The sequence below is a fragment of the Tyto alba genome, unplaced genomic scaffold (genome assembly GCF_018691265.1).
Source record: "Tyto alba isolate M040663 unplaced genomic scaffold, T.alba_DEE_v4.0 Super-Scaffold_21, whole genome shotgun sequence".
In the NCBI taxonomy this organism is placed as follows: Eukaryota; Metazoa; Chordata; class Aves; order Strigiformes; family Tytonidae; genus Tyto; species Tyto alba.
This window is the reverse complement of record NW_024881295.1, coordinates 17335611-17359834: the sequence shown is the minus strand read 5'-3', so window position 1 is coordinate 17359834 and position 24224 is coordinate 17335611. Positions and strand designations below refer to the sequence as shown.

Below are 24224 nucleotides of genomic sequence, written 5' to 3'. Positions count from 1 at the left end.
GGCTGAAGAGGAGCAGGACCTCCCCCTTTTGGGAACATCAGGCTGTTAGATCATCCTGATAGCTAATCTTTCTGGTTGTTAGTCATTGCCTTAGACTGGGGGTGTCATGACAATATCCTCGTTGCTATTGTTGTTACCCTTATGACACAGAGGAAACATGACTTGTTTCACATAATTTCCTTCATGTAAACAGTGAGTAGGAATTTCATGTGTCTGTGTGTTCGGGGCAAAGACAATGACTTCTCAACAGCTTTTGCTGTCTGAGAGTGCTGGGCTGGGAAATAAGGGTGTTGTTGACTCTGGAAATGGCTAGAGAGAGCAAGATGTGATCTCCTTATGTGAAATATACCCTGAGAGACCTCAAGGAAAGGAACCATTTATCTCAATATATGTTGTCCTCTTAAGGTCACTTAGGTAATATTTGATGGTATACTTGTGCCTAAAAGTCATAAGCAATCCGATTAAGCCATAAAAGCTGTTAATGATGCAGTAGAAGCTGTATTTCCACTGCAAGTTTTGCCACTATAACACCATCAGCAACATCATCACACTATGGTATATGAGTATAGGCTGAGATTCGTATGGGGCCCAGAGTGTTGCAGCACCTTGGGTTTTGTGAAAGGTAGCCACACCGTGGAATGGTTCCCTCGCAGAGATAGGCTCTCAGTACAAAATGTGGGTCTGGATCCAAAACGTCTAGCGGTTCACAAGTGGCCTACACTAGTCTCTTGTTTCTAGTCCCTAACTTTTCAGCTACTGATATATTGTTCTATATATTTTTAAAGTCCTGGACTGGACTCAGAAAACGCACAAGAGTGTGCCAAGCAGGAATTGCAAACATAGTATATAGAATTTCATGTTAGAGTCAAGTAGCTGTGCATGAACTCACCTAGTACTTTGCGTATTTGCACAATGTAATCTTTGGTTACCTGATTTGTGTGCAGGTGCTCAAATTGTGTATGTGGAATGTCAGCAGCTGATTTACTGAAAACATTAAAAAATAGGTTACTATGTCTATGCAAGTTCACTACAAAGAATGCTCCCAAGCTTGCCTACACATGTTAACTCTTTTCTTTCTGTACCCTCTAACACTCTGTACACAACAATGTATTTTCTAAATCAGTGAATCAGTGGCTACATCTATGGAATATCAATTTCATTTACCCCTCCTCAAGGAGCTCGTCCACCATTTGCCGAAGTCTTTTGTGACCCTTAGATGAAAGACACTTCATCTGTGTAAAATATTATTATTATTGTTGTTAGTCTAGTGTTTTCAGTGGGTTTTATTGGAACCTGATGTCCTGCCAAAAGTAACACCCTGGGAATCTTTCAACAACTGTTCCTGGGTGTTCTGTAGATTACTGCTGTTTTCTCATACACTGTCCCTGGGAATTACATTCTCAGATTAGAAAAAATGTCAGTTGTCTTCCCTCTGTGAAAAGAACTGCTGTCCAGGCTCTATATTAAAAGATTCGGCCAGTATTTTTTTTCTGGTGACTTATTATTCAGGTTATGTTTTGTTTTCTCATTAACCCCTTTGCAAAACAGGTTCAAAATGTTAAATAAGATTGATGTGAATGATCTTGTAGCATTATGCAAACACTTTGCATAGATGAGAATGGCCAGTTAAAGGAAGACTGGTGGAAAATTGGACCCAGACATTCAGTCAGCAACTTTCAACCCTGGAGAGACAAAGAACCTTTAAGAGCTAAGTTTATAATGAGGAGCTATAGTACAGCATGGCAGAAATTAACGGGAGGCCCAAATCCCCTTAGTGACAATTGTGTTTTTCAGAGATCTCCTGGGTAGACGTGGCTTTGAGAGACCTTTGGGAAGGGGTGTAGCAAATGAGGCCTTCCTAGGAGACTATTGGGGAAGCAAATGCCTCTGGGCCAGAATAGGAATGGGAGGAGATTAAAGCAGTATAACCATTTCTCTGACAATTGAATGCCCAAATTCTGCAAATATTGTCTTCTTCTAAAACACATTCACATTCAGCCACTGAAACAAAATTTTGCAGGAACTGAAGTTTCTTATGATTCCTTTGTCGCTGTATCTGGTGTTTATCCTGTAGTTTTTCAGTTCAGGATGGACAAGGGACAAAAGAAGGGGGAACCACTGATGCAGAACAGATGCCCTGGATTTCAAGTGGGGTTAACTCGATATGTGTTTTGTATGCAGCTGTGTTCTTATAAAGGGGTAGCCAAAAAGCTGTGTCCAAATGAACTCCTGAATGTTTGAGGAGGAATGGAAGGGCTAGGGAGAAGGAAGAAATAAAGACCCCAGACCATGTGGAGCAGACTAGGCACTGGATGCCTGTGTTTGGAGTGCCATGGTGGTTGTGATGGTCATTAACTGGCGTGGGCTCAGAGAAGGGGCTCATATTATCTCCCAGTTTTAATTGTGCATTGAAACATTTACACATACCTAGTACAAAGTGATGGAGGAGTTTACTCCTATAGTTTATTCACTTTTGATCATACTCTTCTTTTTCTGGTTTCTGCCTCCCCCAGCAGAGCTCATTGTTGGAGCAGCCTTCTTGTCAATATGTTGTGCAGTAGCCCTGTGAAGGGGTTTTGTGGTGCCTGTGCACTCACTGCAGTCCTTTTTTTTCTGAAAAAAACCCCAAACCAAGTACCAGTCTGCCCCTCTTTTCTTATTAACAAATTCTCATAACCTGTTTGGGAATCCTGATACTCTGTTTGATGCTGCTGCTGACATGACCAGAGAAGATGGGCAAAAGAAGTTTCTTTCCACCTATTAATATGATTATCATGACCAGTGACTCTTAATCCGTATTTATACCTGCCTGACAGGAAGATAAATATTTAGTAAAATCATTACAATTGTTCTCCTCAGTTCTTGACCCTGGCACCAAATTGTCTGGTTTTCATTTGGCCTTTTGAAGACATTTTACCTTGTAATATACCTTCTGAAGAAATACTGCCTCAAAGGATGTCTCTTCAATCTTCCATCTTGAAGGCCTTCACTCATCTATACCTATTACATTTGAATGTAGCTGCGAAGTCTTTCCTTACATGCCCTTCCCACCTTAATTTCATACATCCTCCTAACACCTCATCTCCTGCAGCATTTGAGTACAGAATGTGATTTTCCCTCTGCTCACAGGTATCAACATGTTAGTGTTGATTGTGTACGTAATACAGGTGCCTTGGGCAAAAGGCAGACTGAATGCTGCTTGGTAACAGATATAATATTCCCACAGTTTTGGGCCCACAGGATATTATCTATAGCACAGCCAGGAGGAGTCACAGAGTCCTACCTGCCCTTCACAATGCACCAGGAGGAGAAGAGGGCCTTCAAAGGACATAGATCTTTCTATTCAAAGATTGTGATCAGTAAATCACAGCCTTCTCTTAGCTTGTGTATTTTGCTGGTCCTAAGACAAACTTCCCACAAGTGTTGCTCTCATTTCTGCTGAGTCAGCCTTATGCTGACGCCCACTGAGCAGATGATAACAAATGAATGCGTACTTTGTCATGTACAGGGTACAAATGTATCATGCATATGGAAATGGCTGATATAGCTGGAGGAGCTAGCTACTGTCCCTTATTTCTCAGAGAGGTCAAGAATAGTGCTAGAGACAGTGTCTTCTGATTGAAGGATAGCCACTGGGAATAGTATCCTTTCAGACTGCTCCAGCTGGATCTGGAGTGGGTATATACCCACAATACACTATATACAAAATACTTCATAACAGATTTATCAAGTCCATGGACATACATGGTTAATTGTACAGGGCTCATGGTAAAGCTCAGTGGTACTTGCTCTTGCATAACTCCTTTGAGGTTTAGTTGGCTGAACTTTACTTTTCATAAGTCATTTGATAATATGTAAAATTAAAAAATGGGAGGAATATAAAAATTGTGTTAGGCACACCAATAACAGACAGACTGAGCTCCTATCCGAGAAACAAGTTCTCGTCAGATAGGAAAAAACAGGGAGGGGAACAAAGGAAGAAAAAAATTACTTTTGGATCAGAATAGAGAGGAATGTATTGTTATCATTTGCAGCCACAGAGAGATGCATCTTTTTATTTTTTTAGCTATTCTTTGCTGTCGGTTGTTATGGGGACACCTTTCCCTGCAGCTGGCCAAGCATCTGAGTCAGTTGGTCCCACGGGAGAGTTAATGTCCCTGTTTGTACGCTGTGCGAGTGAGGCAAGAGGAAGAACTTTAAAACCACCCTGCCCCACCCTGGCTGTAAACACCTGAGTTCACCACCACGCTGGCCTGCATCCGAACCCTGAGCCCGTTCCCCAACCTGGGCATCTGTAAGAGAACTGCCGTTTAGCCACGGCCCAAAAAAGTGAACACCGTAAGACTGACCCAGTTCGGTAACTCAGGGTGATACCTGGAGGCTCGTGGCTGAAGAAAGCACAGCGGGGGTTGGATATGAATCAGAGGGCTACTCACCTCAACATCGCTAACCAAAAACTAACCTAATTAGTAGCCACCAAGACCTGTTGTCATCTGCTCGAGTTGCCTGTCTGAGCCTGGTCCTGAGCTCAGATCTCTGCATAAAGATACAGATCTACAGCGTGTCTGCAACACTGTCCACATCAGAGATGGCTTTAGTTATCTCTTTTTTTCATGGTCTCAGCAGAATAATTGAGCATTAGATCAGCTCAGACTTGAAACACACCTCTTGCTATACTTAGTAGCTCAGGCTAGGATGAAGTGGAGAGCTCCATCTTCTCTGGTTTCTGGAGACAGATACCTTCAGGACTCAGTTCTCTGTATCTGTTCCCCCCATTTGGCTTACTAGCATTCATAATCCATCATTTTGTGGACCACACCCCACTGGAGCTCTCTTCTGGGGCTGCACTCCTCTTTCTTTTTGTTGTTTCTCCTTCATGATTTGCTTCCTATACTTACCTAGTTGTTTTAGGATGTGTTTGTTTTGTTTTGTTTTCTTTTCCTGGGATGCTAAAGATATTGCCTCCTCTGAGTGTGTTTTAGCGCTTTTTTTTTTTGTTTTTTTTTGTTTTTTTTTGTAGGCCCATATTTCTTTCCTCCAAGATCTGTGTAGCTGCACCTGGATATGAGTAGTTTTTCCCTCAAACTCTGTTGCACCCTGGCTCCTCATCTGAGAAGGAGGAAAGAGGGGCTTTTATTGTGCTGGTGGACTTTGCCCATCCCTCTCTGGATCTGAATAGGCCAGCATTATTTCACAAGTGCTAAATCCACTCACAATGGTTTTAAATGGTTGAACTGCTGAGCCTGCTGAACAGCCAACACCAGAGGGGAAACCACATTTCGTGAGCGCTTCAGATTCCTTCAGACTGTACGTGAAGCCTTTAAGAGCAAAGTAAAAGACCTTTGACACAACTCCCTTCGGCAACTTCTTCACAGCTACATGCCAAAAATGGGGGCTGGCTAAGGAATTGGTCCAGAATCAGCTCCCAAGAATCTAGCACATGAAGATGGAGTTCAAATCTGTTTCTGTTAAAAGAGAGGAAAACAGCAGCATATTATATTTTCTTGTAGCATATTAATCCTTTTCTGGATGTCTCTCTGATCAGTGTGACCAGCCAATCAGGGTATCACCATGGGTAATAGATAAAAAAACCCCGTGTGCTTATGTGATGCAGGAATACTTTTTATTGTATTTTTGTTTGTGTCTGGTTTCCTTATTCTTTATGTCCAAGTGAAGAATAACCCAGATTGTATACTTCATCGTATCGTCTTCTGATCTTCCCAGAAGAATTAGATCTTCAGCTAACATGACCAGCCAAGAAATATCCAAGAATGCAAACAATTATCCCGCTGCAATAAGATGGATGAAGGCCTATCTAAAGGAGCTGATATTTCTGTCTCTGTCCAGACTTGTGAAGACAAGGGACTTAATTCTTCCTTAGAAGACATAACTGCATATTCCCTAAACAAGTTCTTTCACAATCATCTGGGTTAGTTTAGACACTAAGTAATGGAAGTTTCCTGGCCCGGACAGTCTTGATAGAGTGATTACTTTGAGCAGTTGCATTGAGAGAGCAATAATAATTGATGGTGGTGACGAGGATGAACCTCCTCCCTTCAGCACTTCAGCTCTCGTCAGCAAAAAATGTGTGGCCACAGCCTGAAATCACACAGGGACATGCAGGAACATTTCATCTTGAATCAGCTAAAAAAAGGTGCAAGCCTGAAGTAGAATAGTTGCACCAAGAACCCGTATGGTCATTCTGAGTCAGAATTTATGTTTAATATAATTTAGTTCGTTTCACTTCAGCTTTGGTGTTTGCTTCCTACACCAACAAGGTTAAGCATGACTGTAGCACCACCAAGGAAGAGGTACAAACACAGCTGTGTGCCTGAACTTTTGAAAGTGGGTCGAAATTTGTTTCGAAGTGACATTGAAGTTAAATTCAGCAGGGAAGGAATTTCATTTTTTCTCTTATTGACAACATCAATTATTGTTCTTCTTTACACTGTCTGAAGTAACAGAGTGGTCTCTGATGACTAAATAAAACAATATTTAACAATTTATTTAAAAAAACAAAAATGGAGATTAGGAATTTAGCCAGCGAGAAGTAGAAATGAAACCACAGAACACACTGCTGCTGCATGGCCATCCACCCATCCAAACAGATGTGCTCAGTCTTTCCTTCCTGCTTCTATCACTTTCTACTTGTATGTCCTTGGGTGCATTAGTGGTCATTTAATTGTCTCTGTCTTGACCTAATAGACAGGAAAGCACATCTTGCTCCATATGGGGATTGTGAAATTAAATTCACTGATATTTACAAAATTCTTGGAGAATTAGGGACAGCAGAACTTGGTTCTCACACAAGTCCTGTGAGAGTACAAAGTATTGCTGTGTTGTTATTTTCTGCAGAAACATTTCTTCAGTAAAACATAGGCTACGGAGGAATGATTGGTTGCCTTTTAGCTCTTGTTAGATTGGTAGGAGCAGTTATTTTTCTCAATAACTAAGGTCTGTGGTGAATTTGGGTCTTTTTTTCAGTCCTCCAAAATATCATTTGGAGTTGCGTCAGTACAAAGAGAAAATTCCTGTAAATACACATAAATATTTGAAAAAAATAAAAACCTAAAGAAAAACAGAAAAAGAGCCCAAACAATCCACAAACTAATACATCATCTCATTTTCTTGTTCTCATTTCTCTAAACCTGCTGACAGGATTCCCCCAGAATTTCCAGCACTCACTGAACCTTGACCTAAGCAGCTTCATGAGAAATTTCTTCCCCAAGGGTTATTTTGGATAGAAAGTTCTAAGATCCTGAGTATAATGGTTTTCACAGCTGTAATTATAGAGTCACACATCTGATTCATGTAATTTGACAAGGAATTATAACTTGCCTGGTTCAAAGGAGTGTGTCAAGGTGTATGATAACTGGCGATGTGAATTTTGCAGCATCTGCACATGGGCTCTTCCATCATGACGGTGTCCGATTCAGATGTCTCTGTTATGTGTTTACATACCTGGGGCAGTCTAGATTACAATATTCTTGGATTGCCTTTTCTCTAAGAGAGTTTTATAAACATTTGACTCACAAGCCAGGGATGGGAAAATGGCAGTGAAAACGCCCGTGCACCCTTTCACACACGGAGAAGCTCACACTTCTGTGTGTGGTTGTTGGATGCACACGGCATCGCCCATTTTTTGTTCTCAGAATAGAAGCATAACAAATTAAAATATATTTTTCAGGAAGGGCTGAGAAATGGTAATTTGGGCTGAAGGCTTCCATTTTTAGTGGCTAAATGAATGGAGATGCTGTACCTGTTTGTCAGCTGAGGGCGAACAGAGAAGCAAGTGCATGGTTCAGCTCTCAGGTCTGGGCTGGAATGAAGCCAAGGGAGGCAACTTTTTGACAAAAGCCATGGTTTAGCAGGTACTTCATGTTGCACAGGACTCCCACTCACAAAGATGTCTCAGTGTGTGGTTTTGCCATTAGCCAGCCAGGAGAACTGTGTGTTGCTACTACCATAACCGGGTTTATGATTACTCACTAAATAAAACCCACTCCCTGAGCGCTCAAATCTGCAAGGTGCGAGTGTGGGTGAGATGCATCTGTACCTTGATGTGTGAAACAGGTACGTGGTGAGAAATGCTGCCCCTAAGGGTTGGGGCTGAAGAGGAGATGGTGGAACGAGGGGAACGGGGTCCCGCTGGCAGCTGATGGGCAGGTGCTGCGAGCAGGCCAGGCTAAAAACAAGGTGAGATAAGTTCCTCAAACTCTTGGTGGCTGAGTTGCACACACCATAGAGCGATGTCACGGGAATGGCTCTTTCTGAAGCATTTGAGATTTCCTTTCTGAAAGGCTCTTTCTCTCTCTCAGTGCAGACTGTCATTATCCAGGCCCATATTACAGAACCCAGATAATGCTCCAGAAGCCCACTGGGGCAGAGACACTGCTCGGTTGGTGATATCAGACTGCCACCGTTCCAGGAAATCGCTGAAGGAGAGTAAAGGCCCTACGGCGGTAGAAAGCACAAGCTGGCTGTTGCTGCAGAAGCAGGCAAATACGTGCCCAAGCCAAAAAGTAAGCACATCGCAGCCTCGAGGCATACGTTAAAGCCACAAAAAAAACATTAAACCCCAAAAAACTCAGCCGTTAACACGCTCCCTGCGTCCCCTCATCAGGCCTAGACTGAAAGTGGGATGTAGGAGATGGGATTTACAGTGGTAGGTGGGACTTTCCATTTGTTTTGGGGGCATTTTGGAAAAGTTTGCACTGTCATGCCTATAGCTAGCTCTTTATCTGCCTGTCTAAAATCCTCCTGCTGTAGATCAAAAACTGAGCACTAGAAGTAAACTATCCAATTATTTAAAGTCTTTTTTTTCCTTGCAAGTTGCTTGTAAACCTGTCTTCATTTCTGCAGATGTGTTTTGCATTCAAAGTATTCACCAAATAGCATCTGCCAAAAAATTTCAGTGTAGGGTCTGTTTTCTACTATGATTATTTTATCTGCTTACTCTTTTTACTTTTGATGTATGAATGATTCCCTAAATGGTGAGGTATTATTTCTGCTTCTTGTCCCAGAGGATTGTACATTTTTCTATCCAAAGGGTAGGAAGCTATAAAAAGAAAGACGCAACATACAATATATAGCCTCTTTTGCAATATGAATATGGATGACATTAATCCAGCGCACATCCCTTAAACACCCATTTATACAGAACATAACACCCATTCGTGAATGAGAAAATATAAAAATACAAACCTAATAAAACTCTGGAGCCATTTAGTATCAGCTCCAGTCTTTGCTCCTTTCTGCAATATTTGTCTCGGGCTCTGACAGACTTAGCCATGGCAAATAATGTGTGAGTGTTACTGATTTCAGCTGTCCACAGACCTTCCCCTGGTTACTGCTGCTGTGGTGGGAGTGGTGGAACGGATGTTGTCTCAGTCGCTCCCATTCAAAGTCTGGTACATTAGCTTAAATCACCGATGAAACAGGGTTGTGTTAAGATGCCAGATCGTGAACTGCAGCAGCTGAGGTACATGGCTAAACAGATTTAATGGGTCTTTTGCTGCTGAAAAGAACAGTCCTGTATGGCTCCCTCCTCCTCTCTCCCCCCTGCAAATCTCTATGGAAGGGTTGAAGGCGAGAGTCAGGGAGAATAATAGCATAAAGAAGGGCAGATAAATCAGCCAGAGTGTGACTATCAAAACCATACTCCTATTGTAATTTATAAACCTTTGTTTCCTGAAGTAACAAGAAATTGGTGATGGGATCTTGTGGTGTTGTTTTATTTGTTTCTATTCCAGATGTGTTTTTCTGATCTCATCTATATCAGGATGTACTCTTGTTATATTTCATCAGGTTGCTGGTCTCCCTGCCTGGTTTCTCATCAATGGCAGATGCTTAATAGGAGAAGGTATAAGTTTCATTTGGAAGCCACAAATAGAGAGGTCTGGGAAGAAAAATGCGTCATTCAAATTAATGATAAAGTTTTATCTTTTAATAGGTAAATTAATATTTTTAATTCAAGTTTTATCTTTTGTCTTAGACTCGGCTGGCTGGCATAGATCTGATGAGGTTGCTCTACAGCCTGGTGGTTCTTTTTTTAATTTCTGCACCGTTTCCTTTTAACATCCCTCTGTGTATAGTTTGAGGTTTTGTTGGTCTTCCTAGAAGTCAATTCTGGAAAACAGACTCCTTTGAAACACATAGAACAAGAGAATTTTTTTGAGGGAGAAAATGGATCAATGGGAGATACTTCTTGCTGTTAAAAAGCAGTCTTAGATCTCCCTTATGGACAGTCAGTGTATAACTTCTCTAATGCAAGATACCACTTGCAGTCTGGTCAGCAACTGTGCCATTGCCTGTAGGGAACTGAAAAGTGTATTTATTTTTATCCTGCTATTGGCTTATGGTATTTGAAAGTACCTTTTTTAGCTTGCATAACTGTAAATATTGTTACTGGACCTCCTGAACTCTTCTCAATGCTTGCTCCGATATTTGACCTTCTAACCTGCTCCAGGAGATGGCAAATTCCACAGGCTGATGACACGCTGGGTGAGGGAGAGTCTCCCATTATGGAGACTTTCAGTTTTGCTGAGTAAGCTCCTGTTCTCATGCTTTAGGATAAGCAAAAAAGTTGGAGGCTGATCAGTTTTCCTTAGAGCCTTCTTAAATCTTGATTGCCTGTTCTAGCTCTCTCCTATGCTAGGCCAGAGGCTCACAGTGCTTTCATTCTACCGTTACCTGTCTAGCCTGGCCATGTAAATGTTGTATAAGAAATGCTAGTAGGTACTGTACAACTTCTTCAGGCACAGGACCATCTCCTTATAACTAAAATTTCCTATTTCTGTATTGTATCATAGTTAACTTTCATGATTTTTCCTGCTACTCCATCCAGGAGCTCTTTGAGGAGGAGCAAGTCATGTGTTACCACCCCAGAGCAAGCAGTGCACATTTCCACAAGCTCTTCATAAACCCACAGCTGGAAACTTCCAAGAAGACACCTGCTCTGCATTCAGTGCTCAGAGCAGGGACTTAAAAGAGGCTTTTAAATGTACTTTCAACTGAAAGACTTTTTTTTTTTTTCTCTGCCACTGATCACTCCTCCTCTCACCTCGCACTTGTCAATTCACGCCATTGCCAGGACCCTCTGCTTGTCTCAGCTATGTGTCACGAATCCTGATTTAGAATCCTGCCAACTAGGCCAATTTGTTGCAATTGGGTGATTTAGATCCCTTAAAGAATCACTTTCAAAGCTGTTAGCGAAAGTGGTTTTAATATGATGTTGTGAAAGTGCGACTGAACAAAGTTTGATGGCATGTTTCACTCTATTACTGTACAGCACAATCATTCGAACAATGATTCAAAACTACCAAGGCACAAATCAAAGTTACCAAGACAAAATCAAAGCTACCAAGGCACAAATCAAAGGCACAAATCAAAGTTACCAAGACAAAATCAAAGCTACCAAGGCACAAATCAAAGGCACAAATCAAAGTTACCAAGACAAAATCAAAGCTACCAAGGCACAAATCAAACGCACAAATCAAAGTTACCAAGACAAAATCAAAGCTACCAAGGCACAAATCAAAGTTACTATATTACAAGGTTATGCGCGATATCGGTTGCTTACCAAAGATCTGCTGTTGGTAAAAGGTCTCTCTGCCTTGAGGAGCAATCTTGAGAGGTGTCCCAGCTCAAGGGGAGATCGTGGCCATGCAGCCAGGCTGCTTAGCCGGGAGAACTCAAAGAAGTCTCACTTGGGCTGTCATGTTTATGGAATAAAGTGGTTGCTGGTAGTCAAATTACACGTGACGGGAAAGGTATGCATGAGACTCCTTGTACCCACGACTTTCTTTGTTCCTTGATAAATGAGTCTTGGAAAAGCCACCAATTCATGTGTTAAGCGTGTGATTGGTGTTCCAAGCTCATATGCATCGATGCTCACTGTGTCACTTTGTTCCTTCGTGGGTTTTCAGGGAACAGATTGAAACTAGAGGATTTCTTGGCTCGTTTCTGGCTTACGTCTTTACCTCCTTTGGAGCCTGAACCAAACTACCGCTTGTTTGGTTAAGGGGTTGAGTGCATCCATCACACTATGTCATTGTATGTAACACTCTTTCCCTCCTCTGCTAGCACTGTATATTTCCTGGTCATAGGCATGCAGAAATCTATGTGCATTCACCTATATTTTGTACTGCCTGGTGGCTTCATGAAATCCCTGTAAGGTGTCACAGAGAAAATCTCAGTAGCATGACTTTTCTTGTGGCAACCTGTGTAGAGGTGGATAGAAACACTCCACACCTTCCTGCTCTAGAAGACAGGTATGCTCTTTTCTGTTTTGTAACTCAGGGAAGCTTTGACCTTCTGGGCTTATTTATTTGAGTATTGTAAAGGCTGAAGATGCTGAGGATCACTTTTGGCTCTTCACTTAAGCTCAAGATAGGTTGAAAAAGAAAAATCCAAACCCCAGACTTTTCAGAAGTTTATGAACATTTTAATTGGTGAAGCTGATTTTTTTCATCTATGAAACTTGGGCTTCAAATCCATGATAGACCTGAAACTTTCCATTGGGTGGAATGATTTAATATGCAAAGAGTTCATTTGACTTTTTATTTGGCATAAATTTCTTGTCCTCTTTGTCCTTTGATCCTGGTTCCTGGCTTTCTATACTTTTCCCTTATTATCTAGTTCTGGGAAAGCCTAACCTCTCTCTTCCTCAGTCTTAAATAGAGTACATTTTCAGCAAGTGTCACAGCTATATGTGTATCTTCCTCAGTTATCATGTCTCTTATCTGAGCATAACTGTTCCCAGGTCTTCAAAAACTACTCTGCACCTTGTATCTCAGTGGAGATACATTCTGCAGGATTGGGGAGTCTCAGTCCCTCCTCCTAGTTCAAGATAATTGTCCTGATTATTTCCAAGAGCACAAATGTTTCCATTTTAGTTTATTTGACATGGGCTGAACAAATAAAGATTGAGAGCCCAGTTATACTTCCCCACTTTTAAATCTAAGGGTGGTTAAGACCATTACAGACAGAAAAATCAGCTGCAAAATTTGGACCCTGCTGCCAACCTGCTCAGGGCTGGAAGCTGTGCCCTGGGCAATTCTTCATATTCTTCCCTTCTCCAGAGTTGCCTGAAGCACAGACCTGGACTTGAACTTCTGAAGTCTGATGGGTGTTTGTGATCTGGGCTTTTGATTCCATTTAATTTCTAATAGTTTCCTTTTCTAAACCCTTGGGTAGTTGCCCTTTTCTAGAACACATGCTGAGCACAAGAAACACCCTTCTTAAAAAACACAAATAAACAGAATAGAAACACAGAGAACTGAAAGAGCTTTACCAAGAAGTTTTGTTTCTCTATAAACCCTATGTAGGAAACCCTGGCCTCTGCACTCCCTCAGCATTTGCTGTATTTATTTCTTTTTCTCTTCTCCAGATTGGGAGCACTTTCTGGCAAACAGAGAAAGGCTTTGTGAGATGAGGAACGGCTCAGATTTTTGCAGCTTATAAAGTATGTGCTGCCTCTTTCTGAGAGCTGAAGGCTAACTTCTGCCCCTCCTTCCCCCCAAAAGCAGCTCTTTTTAGCAATACCCCTCTTCTTACCCTCACTCTTTTGGAAAAAGGCTCATAATGGCTCCTGGAAGAAAAGGGCAAAGATCCTGCCGCTAGCTTTTCTTCAACTGAGAAGAGAGGGAAAAAGCAGCACTGGATTTTCAAGGGAAATTGGCTGCCAAAGCTGAGGAGCAAGTGATAGGAGCGGTGGATACTTCCCCCAAACTGGGGATCTCCCCTCCCACGATTATCTCCCCGAGATGGACTCACTGGAAGGTGGATGCTCTCCCCTTCTGAAGCCATCCTTTTGCCCCCAGGTCTCCTCCTCGGCAGACGGCACACGACGCAGGGCACTCTGCTCTCCTGGAGACTCTCTCTTCGCTGGACCGGGACGCGCAGCTGCTGGAACAGACCTGCTATTCATCTGCCAGCGGCCGGCCGCCCGCCTTGGCATCAGCTGGGGGGGGCGAGAGAGGGGGTGGCACGCCAATTCTTCATTGTCCGGGCAGTCCGTGGAACAAGCGTCCCTCTTAGACTTTCCGTGACACTCGTGTTCATTACGTGTCCGTGCTACCTCTCCGAGTCCAGCTGAGGCTCATGAGCTCACTTGGGCTGGGGCGCGGCGATGCAGCCAGTGTACCAAGAGGTTCCTGGCATGGGCTGTGCGGCCGCAGCGGCGATCCCGCTCTCTCCCCCTCTCCCCAGAGCTCAGCAGAGTGTACGGCTGAAAAACGAACGGTTGAAGGAAATAGATCCAGAAAGCCGTGCCTGCTCGCTGCTGCTGCTACTGCTGCGAAGATACTGTTACATCTCAGCTAAAGTTTGCACATTACTCTCTTTAATAGTCCCTTCTTCTCATTTTTCTCCCCAGGCAAAATGCCCTTCCTTTCCCCTCCACAACACTTTTTTTGTTTTTTTTAGTTGAATTTGATACGTCTGGTCTTAGCTGAAATTAAATCCTGCTTTTTGCTTAAGTTAAAAGCAACTATGAATGACACCGGAATGGAAATGTATGCAGCCAGAATCAAGTCACAGTGTAGAAAAATACGTTGTTAATATTAGGTGGAATCCTCAGGCAGAAAAATCAGCGTGATTCTCTAGATTTTAGAGAACCTCTGCTACTCTGTCCTACCTGCAGATCAGGTAGGTGTATTTGGCTTTTGAAGAACAATTTCTGTAGTTACAGTAGCATAGAAAATTTATGGTAAGTAATGTATTCTGTTTAAAGAGTGTAGCCAAATGCATGTTCTAGTACTCCAGCCTGACTAAAAGTGCTGACAAGTCTGTCAGTAGACGATCCTGTTGCATTGATGCTTCCCAGCAAAAGGCCCCATTTTGCAATGAAAATACCAGTGCTTAGTGCTGCAAGTTCATTTCAAAGTGCTGATGAATTTAGCCTCTCTGCATTCCTCTCAAACAGCTTTTTTTTTTTTTTTTTTTTTTACTTATAGATTTATAAGATATGTATAGATGTATAAACAGTGTGATGCATTTAGGGACTCGGCTAATGCCACGCAGGAAAGCAGAGCAAGGATACAGCTTATTTCATCCTTAGGGTTCGGCCTAAGGCTGAAAGCCCATCCAGAACCATGAGGCTGATTCTACAATCAAAAACCACCCTCATGGTTCCTACTTTTGAATGAAAATTGAGATTCCTGTGTCTCGTTATCACTGCAGTGATTGTTTGAATCTTAGGTGAAAATGGAGGTGAGGGAAAGAAGCTGCCCATCGCTACTCTTCAGCACCTGTTGGCTTTTGCTATTTTTTTTTTTTTTTTTTTAATGTAAGGAGCTTTTAATCCAAAATGCAGCCATTTGCTGCTGCTGTTGACTTGCTCGCCTGATGGGAATCTGTATGTTAACTAAAAGCTCCCTGTAAGTATACTACTGCACAGATGTTAATATAGATAGTTACCTGTCTTAGTTTATTTTTCTTAGTGTAGTCTATAAAATACTCCATAGTTGATCAGTTTAAAAATAAATATGGTTTATTAATAGATAATTTACGCTGGGTGGGTGTCCACTGTGTTTGTTGAGGCACTCCTGGGAGTTAAAAGGACTTCATGTTGTGCAGGTCCTTTGTGAACAGGCTGCCAGCAAATGACCCGTGAAGTCTGGCTAAAGTTTTTTGAGTTCCTATATGTGCCATAAGTATAAAAACAAATCCAAAATATCTTCTAGTGGTCAGACAGGAATAAAGTAGCTATCATTTTATTTAGTAGACAAACAAATATCACTAGTGTACACGTTTCAGACAAGACTGCCTACATAACAATGTGCCTTTTTTAAACTATTTTTTGTTAGTGTATCTAAATGCTATGATAGGGGATTTTTTTTTTTATTTTTACACACTCTCCAGAGAGGTACTGCAAAGAGTAATGATCTTGCACTATGTCCACAGAACACCTACAGAAATCAGTCAAAGCTTACAGTAACCCTTGTGTCCATGTAGACACTTCAGTTAAACCAGGTTCCCAGTGTCCTCTCCCTGGATAACATGAAAGTCTTTCTGCAAAGTGTATAAGTAGTAATGGCTATATCAGCCTCCCCTGAAGTGTCTGGAGTCAAACACATTAGAATGAGAAAACTTAAAATAATATAATTTCTCTTGGAAATTATTGGTCTATGTTCTTAATACCAAAGCTAAGAGCCAAAAAAACATGAGAGGGGAGCGGGTTTATTTTAGCTTGATTTGTAATAGCTGCCCAAGAAAGAAGTACCTCAGTGAACCCGGTTATAACTAAGATTTACTTGTTATTAAATGCAATTGCAAGAACTACATTTTTCAAACTATATTCCTAGTAACTGTTAATTATGATGCAAGCATACACCATTCTAATGGTCCAAAGATTAAGGCATAGAAAATGCAGCCCAGCTTCTAAAAGGGTTGTGTGTCATGAGTGGCAGCACTCACCAGTTTTAGACTTACCAGCCCCTGAACTGTCTTGCAGTCTTTTTTCATAACACAAGACAAGTGGGAGACCTCCAAAACCTGGCTGTTCTAATGGATGTTGATTGATTAGAGAGTCTTTCTGGTAATGCACACTAGAGATGGATGGGGAAAGAGCAGCGTTCCTTGAAAGGAGGGTGGGGAGCATCTGGGGCATGACAAAGAACAAGCATGTGATTTTCCTTGCAAGATCAGCCCACGCTAGCTGAGAGTGGAGGGGAGGCTCTGTGGATCAGCCACATACACTCGGGAGGAGCACGCATGGCAGAGTTGCTTATTTCCACCCCCGTCCTCTTCCCTTCATTATGCCAGCCAAAGTGCTTGTGCAGCCACCCAAGAAACCAGACAGAAGAACTTCTTCCAGCTGGAAAAAAAAAAAAAAAAAAAAAAAAAAAAAGATGCAGGCTATTTTTTTGGCTGGGATCAGATCTCTGACCTGGTTCTGCACATAACTGCACAAACACTTATGCTGGCAGTAGGGAGGGCGCCCGGCGGGAAATGGAAAAAGCAGCTGGGAGTGGAGAAGGGTGGGGACAAGCCGGTTCAAGCAGCATTGCTGCTGAATGTGTAACCACAGCGTTGCAGTGCTGGTGCCACCAGTGGGGCTGGCCTCTGCAAAGGGGACATGGGAAGAAGAGCTGCAATTCCTGGGCTTCGGCACTAGCCAGCAGAGACTGCTGGCAGCAGAAAGTAGGCCATGCTCTGTGAAGACCGATGCAAGAATCGCTCTTCCCCACCATTCTCAGATTTGTTGTAATACTCAAGAGACAGCCATAACCAAGACCACAAGAGTTTCTGCAGGACAACTATACTTCTAACAGAGCAAATAACAGGTCAACTTCACTTCTTAACCCTCCTCAGGCCTCTATTTTGTGTTACAAAAGCGGTTTGGTTTTGGTTTTGAGACACCCTTTCTTCACCCTGTAATTTTGGGCCACCTCTTCATATCAGGAAAGAAGTGTGTTACTGATCTACTATGGGTGCATTCACCTGATTCTCTGAGAGGATATGAAAAGAGCTTGACTTGTCTAGCCTTACAGAATGAAAAACCAAGAGGCATACTGACGCCCACTACAAATCCACTAAACTGGAAAACTCGAGGGAGATGGAAATGCAGCATTAGCACAAGAACTAATTAATAAACTAGCCAAGAAAAAATGCTAGGTTAGAAATTAGAGGAAGGCTCTTGGCTGCCTGAGTGCTGATGTTCTGCAGAAGCCAGCCAGTGACAGTATCAAGGACAATGCTACAACACCCACCATGGCAAGGGGATTGAAACAAGGTGATCTTTAAGGTCCCTTTCGACTTAAACATTTCTGTGATTCTATGACACGCAACTGAACTGCCCTGGAGATGCAGTTTGCTGAGTTTACCAAAAGGATTACTTGATACTGCTGCCTGTGACAGCCAGGGACTGACCCTTCTAACCATTCTTGTCCCAGGTCCTGTTTTCTGTGTTTCACTAGTGGTTATTTTTGAAGAGCAAAACTCGGCAATGCTATAGTGCATGCTGCTGCAAAAGTGAAGGCAAGCGACTAGATAGCCAAAGGCATATTTCTTTGTAATTTCTTTAGGAGCTTTAGTCCCATTGTCTTTCAATTAACAGTAGGGTTATAGCTCCTGGCTGGCAGCACTGGCATCACCTTTTATAGGGGAGAACCACAGAGCATAGCCTAGTGTTTGGAAGAGTAATAATCTTCAGGAAGGCTCTGGAGACAACACAAAGATGCAAGTAATACTTCTAAAATTCTCTCAGGGGTTGATAAATGAACATGTACTTATCAAATGAATCATTAAATTATATAAAAGCAAGGCTAGAAAGGATTATAAGGAGTCACCAATTCCTTCTGCTCCAAGAGCACAGGGGGCCAGTGGTACCTGTTCTGTTAGCACAGACAGTGCTCCAGCCTGCTTCGGAAGTGTTCTGGATGTGGAGATTTCCAAGGCAGCCTATTCCAGAGCTTCAGAAACACCATCCTAACAGCTAGAAATGGTTTTGCTAATATCTAATAAAAAAATGTCCCTGCTGCAATTTTAGCCTGTTATTCTTATCCTTTCCACGTGGGAGAGAAGAGATTATTTCCTTCCTCTTTGCTGCAGTCGTTTACATTTTTGAGGACTGTTATCATCTCTCTGTTCAGTCTTCTATTCTCCATACTTAAGAAAACAAAAATTCCTTTGCAGTTTCCTCATAGGTTATATTTCATAGATCCTTGAGTGCTTTTGTTGCTCTCTGAACTCTTTTCTGTTGAATTATTGGAGAGTTTTGAATTGTTGGCAGTCTGCAATAGCACAGGTGAAAATAGTCATAGAGGTGCAAGTGTGAGAAATAATCTTCTGTGTATTTGGATTGATAATGGGAGTCTGGAGCATAGACTGTAATTTTTGTGGGGTCTGACTAAGTGCAAGTTTTCTGCTTGTCCTTAAGAGAAAACCACTACTTAACACAAGGCCAGGACAGACGCTAGACAAGAAAGATTCTTCTAGCACTCTTCAACTTTTTGAAATGTCATGGTAAGTCACAGTCAGAGTGAGAATAAAGGTGGATCAGGCTGCAGGGAGTGCAAGGTCACCTCCTGAGCACCAGCTAAAGCTCATGAAACTTCCTACTGATAATTCCCAGAAATTGTAGCAGCCCAGACTTGCTTTGGTTCTCAAAGGAAGGATTTGGAGCGATGAAACCATGCCCCATTTGGTGAATAGTTTCTGAAGCCTGAACACTCTTTCCCAGGTGCTAGGCTGTTGTATTTTGTCTTTCTTAGTCAAACATCTGCACTAGAAAGGTAGATTAAGAACGTTAATTAGCCACAGGCCTGGCAGGAGAAGATACTGATCAAGAAACAGGGAGTTCAATCAGACTACAGCCTGACTGGAACTTCCTTGAGCTCCCTGAGAGCTCAAGTGGACAAATAACTCCGATGTCAGTCCTTATCTTCTACACGGGAAGGAGCGAGAGGTTAGAAAAGGGTTATGTGCATTCCAGTATACACCCCCTCTCTTTAAGACCTCAGCCACAGCCTACAGAAATTACAGGTTGCTTCATGCTCTTTTTGTCTCATTAGTTCCAGACAGACTGATACTTGAAGCTTTTTCAACACCAGTGGGTCAGGAGGCATGCACGTGCATGCCCACACACACACAGGCACACCCCCCATTACATGATTGTTGTTAACACTGCATGGTCTTTTAGAGAGTCATAATACATTCTTTTTTTCTGAGTCCTCCAGTGATTACCAAAACATATTCCTGATACTTCTGAATCTAAAACTTGCTGCTATCTAAATTTTCTTCTGGACATTTCTACTGACTTCAGTACTTACGGCCTTGGTTCATATCTGACTTTGGCCTCAGCAGTGTTTCCCAGCCTTGCTGTGCCTGGCAGCTTTGAAAGACATTTTCTAGGGTGAAGCTTGGAAAGCTCATCTAATTAAGACTCCCTCTTGCATGTTCCTTTGCTTTTACACCAGAAGTCTCCTCTGAATCTGGCCCTTGGGAACTGGACAAAATAAGGATCTCGCTTTCTTGCCCCTTTCTGCATTGGTACTTTTCCTGGTGTTCCTCTCTTTCTCTCTGCTTGAACTGAGTCTTTCCTGAATCTCACCCTGGCAGCAGGTCTTGCCATGGGCACATTTTGCATGCTGTGAACAAATGCTGCAAAGTTCCCTATGTGGCATTTCACCTGTATTTCCCAAGGACTGTTTTGAAGCTCGTACACAATTGTGGGTTACTCATACGGACTAATTCATAGTATTGACTCCCATTTGGTTCAGCTGGAGTTGAATACATTTTGCAGGAACAAATCCTCTACAATGAACTACTCCCAAATTCCCTCTTCTGTATCCTCCCTCCTTCCAGTGTTCACTTCCATCTCTGCACCTACTGCTGCAGAGAACTGACCCAACGATAAGCCAAAGGGTAGATCTGGAAATGGTATGTTAATGGCATTCCCTTCTGCCACCTTTGTTTATTCCCATCTTAATGCCACACAATAAATATAAAAGAAACCCTCAGCCTTGCTTACTCTCTCCCTTCCCCCATCTCTGCCCTCCTGACAGTTTCCAAATAAACCTTGAAACCCACTATCAGCTGTAAAGTCTAATCAATGAAAGACACTGGAGTCAGTAATATGAAACCCTTTGACTCAAGATCTTAGTGTTTCTCACTGAACTTCAGTCTTTAAGGTCAGGCATTCTAGCTTCTGTTTGGCTTGATGTTCATTGAATACAAAGTCAAACAAGGGGCAAGCCTGAATAGATTATTCCTCCATTTACAAAGCAAGCAGCATACTGACTTCTGGCAAAGTGGACATAAAAGGGCATCCTTACCTAAAGGACAGTGGAGAAAAATAGGGAGGGATTTTGGCAGGACCTGGACCATCATTCTCAGTGGGCTCCGTCCCCAAGTATCGACGAACTGCAGACAACTCAAGCAGCAATGACTAGAAGACAGTGAAAGACATAATTTGCAAAGAAGTGTTTTAAAAGCAAAGCATGTGAAGGATAGCTAGAGTCAATACCTCCTACAAAACCCCTTTAAGCCCACAGAAAGTCCTCTTGCCTACAGTTAGCTTTACAGCAGCCCTGAAAGGACACAGCAGGGGAGGGGGAGATTCCACCAATATTTGAAACAGGAGGGTGGGAGGAAGGAAGTTATTTAAGGAGGTAAAAATACAAGTACGATGGGATGAAATTAAAACAGCAGCACCTGACATCATACAAAATTTACTGCTGTCTTGGCATCATGTCTCCAGAAAGAGGAAGATCCATGTTTTTATGATAGTTCTAATCTGATGCGATTTAGCTCTGAGAAGCATAGAGCAACAAGACAAAATAATTGATTTTTATGGTGGAAGGTGGGATTAGGAAATTTAATGCAGTTATTGGATCTGTGTCTTGAACGTACTTTCGCTTTCTTGCTGTGGTGTTCCAAGGCAAAACAGAATTTTCAGGCTCAAAAATGGTTTTGGTACAGACATTTATGGCTACATTGTTCCTCCCTGCTAGGATCTCCCTACAGCAAAAGGGGACTAAGAGTTCTTAATGTCTGGTGTCTTCAAACAGCTTTATCAACAAGCAGCTGAGATTTGTTTACATTTTAAAGACAGTCTATTTAGTTAAATTGCCAAGCATTACAAGTGCTGTGGTTATGGCAATGCCTCAGGTCAAGACCAGAAAGACAAAGTGCAATAATGTATATTATTCAGAAAGTCATGTTACTGAGGACAGTCCACCCTGCAGTCAGTGGAAAGACTTTCTCTGTCTTTAAAGGTTTTAAGAGCAACCATTTACTAACACAGTAACTATGTGCAAAATATATAACTATTTGCTGTCAAACTCCTTTTTTGTGCTGCAGACTGCAAATCAGCAACTTGTGCTTAATCTGGTTTGATAGGTAATTTACATTATGTGATACAGACACAAGAGCTACAGAAGCATTTTTGCTTTAGCTTTGCCACTTCCGCAGCATTTGTGATATTGGTAAGATGCTCTTTTAAACATGTTTTGCAGTAAAATTTCACAGTGGAATGGGAGAATTTCAGGCCTGATAGTCTTACTGGAGGAAAATCACTGGTTTCTACAGTTTTCATTCTGAATCAGACACAAGTATTTCACTGGTGTGGTTCCAAAGACTTTGCTGGAATTCCTCTGATTTACACCCATATGAGATCAGCATTAGGCCCCAGTGTTTTCATTTTTCATTTGTTATTCTTGGCCCTAGTGTCCTTTTACCACCGTTGAATACAATGTTCCTAAAACACCAGATGTGCTTGTGAGATGAGGGAATACGGCAAAAAAAAAAATACATTGTGAGGATTCACTAAACAACATATGATCTTCTTTTGCCCCATAGTCTGAATTCTGGGCTTTTGCACCAGTATAACTGCATTTATTTCTACAGGAGTGTTTCTGATTACCATTGGGAAATGAAGTTAAAAATCCTTCCTAGTATAAAGACTTTTGTTACAGTAGCTCCTTAACAGGATCATTACACTATGCTCAGTATTAGTTTGTATGATGTCTGGTGATTAATATACAACATTGACCATAGATTTTGTACAAATTCTGGGTTTCTAATCACTTTTATAATATTTCAATTGCTATATTACTTACTGGTTTCAAAGTATTATGGGCACAGTTGCTCTTTCACTACAGGCTAATTCAGTGCTTGGAGATCTTAAGTAACAGTTATTACACATATTTCATACCAGTTATCACATAGCTTATACCAGTTAAAACTGGTGGGAGATCCAAATCTGCCCCAGTATCCAGATTCCTTTGATGTGGGAGGAAGAACAGGTTCAAATCTGCAGGGTGCTGGCCACTCCAATCTTAAACAGCAAAGCATTAAACAAAGTGCTGAGCTGTAGTTGAATGAGTAATGTGACTAAATGACCCATCTGCTCCTCAACCTGCACAGCCAAGCCCTGTGTGAACAGAGAAGCCAAGGATGTGTGTGATCACCTGCGTTATTTTGTGCTTGAACCAGAGACCTGGCTACTATGGCCAGGCTATAGTGAGCTACTCACAAAGTCATCTCTTTAAAAGGTCTGAGGCATCTTCACTGATTATGGAAATCGCGGGGAATTGTTTTCTCCCATCTTGAAGTTATTCATTCACTACTGCCACTGAAGGCCAGGCTGCAGGTAAGGGAAATGAATGAACGGAAAAAATCAACGAGAGAGCATCAACAGCATTCTATTGTGTATCCTATCAGAAATTAACTTTCAGATTATAAGTGTGAGCTGTTGCTAAATTAGTCTTTTGGGATGCTAAATGCTTTGAAACACTTCTTAAAGCATTGATAATCATGCAGGCAGTAACAGTAAATTCATTTCTTTAGAGTCATCTTTTGTTTTCATCTATACCACAGTATATTTGGAGTTGATCACTTGATATCAGAAATTTACCTCAAATTAACACTGATACAAATGATGCCAGAATGTACTCCATTGAGTATCCATTTTCTGCTGCACCCACTAAAATCACAATGAAATCAAGCAATGGGAGCAAGATCCAACCCTTCCCTGCATGTGCATGAATAAAAGTATTGGTATTTCCAAGTGACAGCGTGTCTGTCCTGGTTGAGCCATGAAGCAGGGGTCTGTCAAGATAGAAAAGAGGGGGGAAAGGTGCTACCCTTGATACCAGCCTTGTGACAGACACCTACCAGTGGGATTACATCAGTATGGTCACTTATTACATCTGTTTCTCCAGGCACAAATTCTTCTTACGAAGTATTGAAAATACAGACAGGGTTAGTCCCTCTTCTCCTAAAAAATATTAGAAAACAGTGTTGGCGGTACTTTCCTCTGAGCCAATCTCCAATATGTTATTTAGGAGGCAGAGAGTTTCATATGGTGGTGGCTTTCAGCTCAGAAGTAAAACCAGGAACTTAAAAAATTGTGTCAGTTAAAATCCTGTATCACTTTCTTTGTAAATATCTCTTATTCAGATAACACCCTTGATGGGTAGTTAATTCATTCTTATCTAAAATTCCCTCTTAGTTTTATTAAGAAGATGATATTTCGTACTTTATGCTTAGATCCCTCAGGTAATACATGTTCTCTGCCTAAAACACTATCTTTCATCCCAAAGGTGACTGAATTGCAATAGTGAGCAAAATGCTCTTTGTGTATACAGTAAATAATCAGGTGGTGGATTTGATTAGGTGCTAGAGATCTTTGGACAGAGGATACAGCATAAAGTCAGTCACTCCTTCACAGGGGCATATGTGGGTTCTGGATGATGGGTAAAGTGAGAAGGCCAGGA

At 41.9% G+C, this 24224-nt stretch overlaps 1 protein-coding gene and 1 long non-coding RNA gene across 3 annotated transcripts in view; both read right to left on the bottom strand.

The window, feature by feature from the left end:
* The window catches only part of NINJ2 (ninjurin 2), a 47782-nt gene extending 33843 nt beyond the window's left edge, over positions 1–13939 (bottom strand). The window contains exon 1 of one of the 2 annotated variants that reach the window (XM_009962355.3): positions 13777–13939. In XM_009962355.3, the coding sequence (XP_009960657.2) occupies positions 13777–13809 (33 nt within the window). In that variant the 5' untranslated portion in view covers positions 13810–13939. Of the gene's footprint in view, positions 1–11581; positions 11999–13776 lie in introns of those variants that run through there. The other variant, XM_032986309.2, reaches the window with a different exon arrangement.
* A 6860-nt stretch (positions 13940–20799) lies between these two features.
* LOC116960008 lies at positions 20800–23700 on the bottom strand. Its single transcript, XR_004406134.2, has 3 exons — positions 23623–23700; positions 22982–23092; positions 20800–20893 (listed from the first exon to the last, which is right to left on the bottom strand). It is a non-coding gene; the product is annotated as an uncharacterized LOC116960008 (long non-coding RNA).
* Positions 23701–24224: the final 524 nt, after the last annotated feature.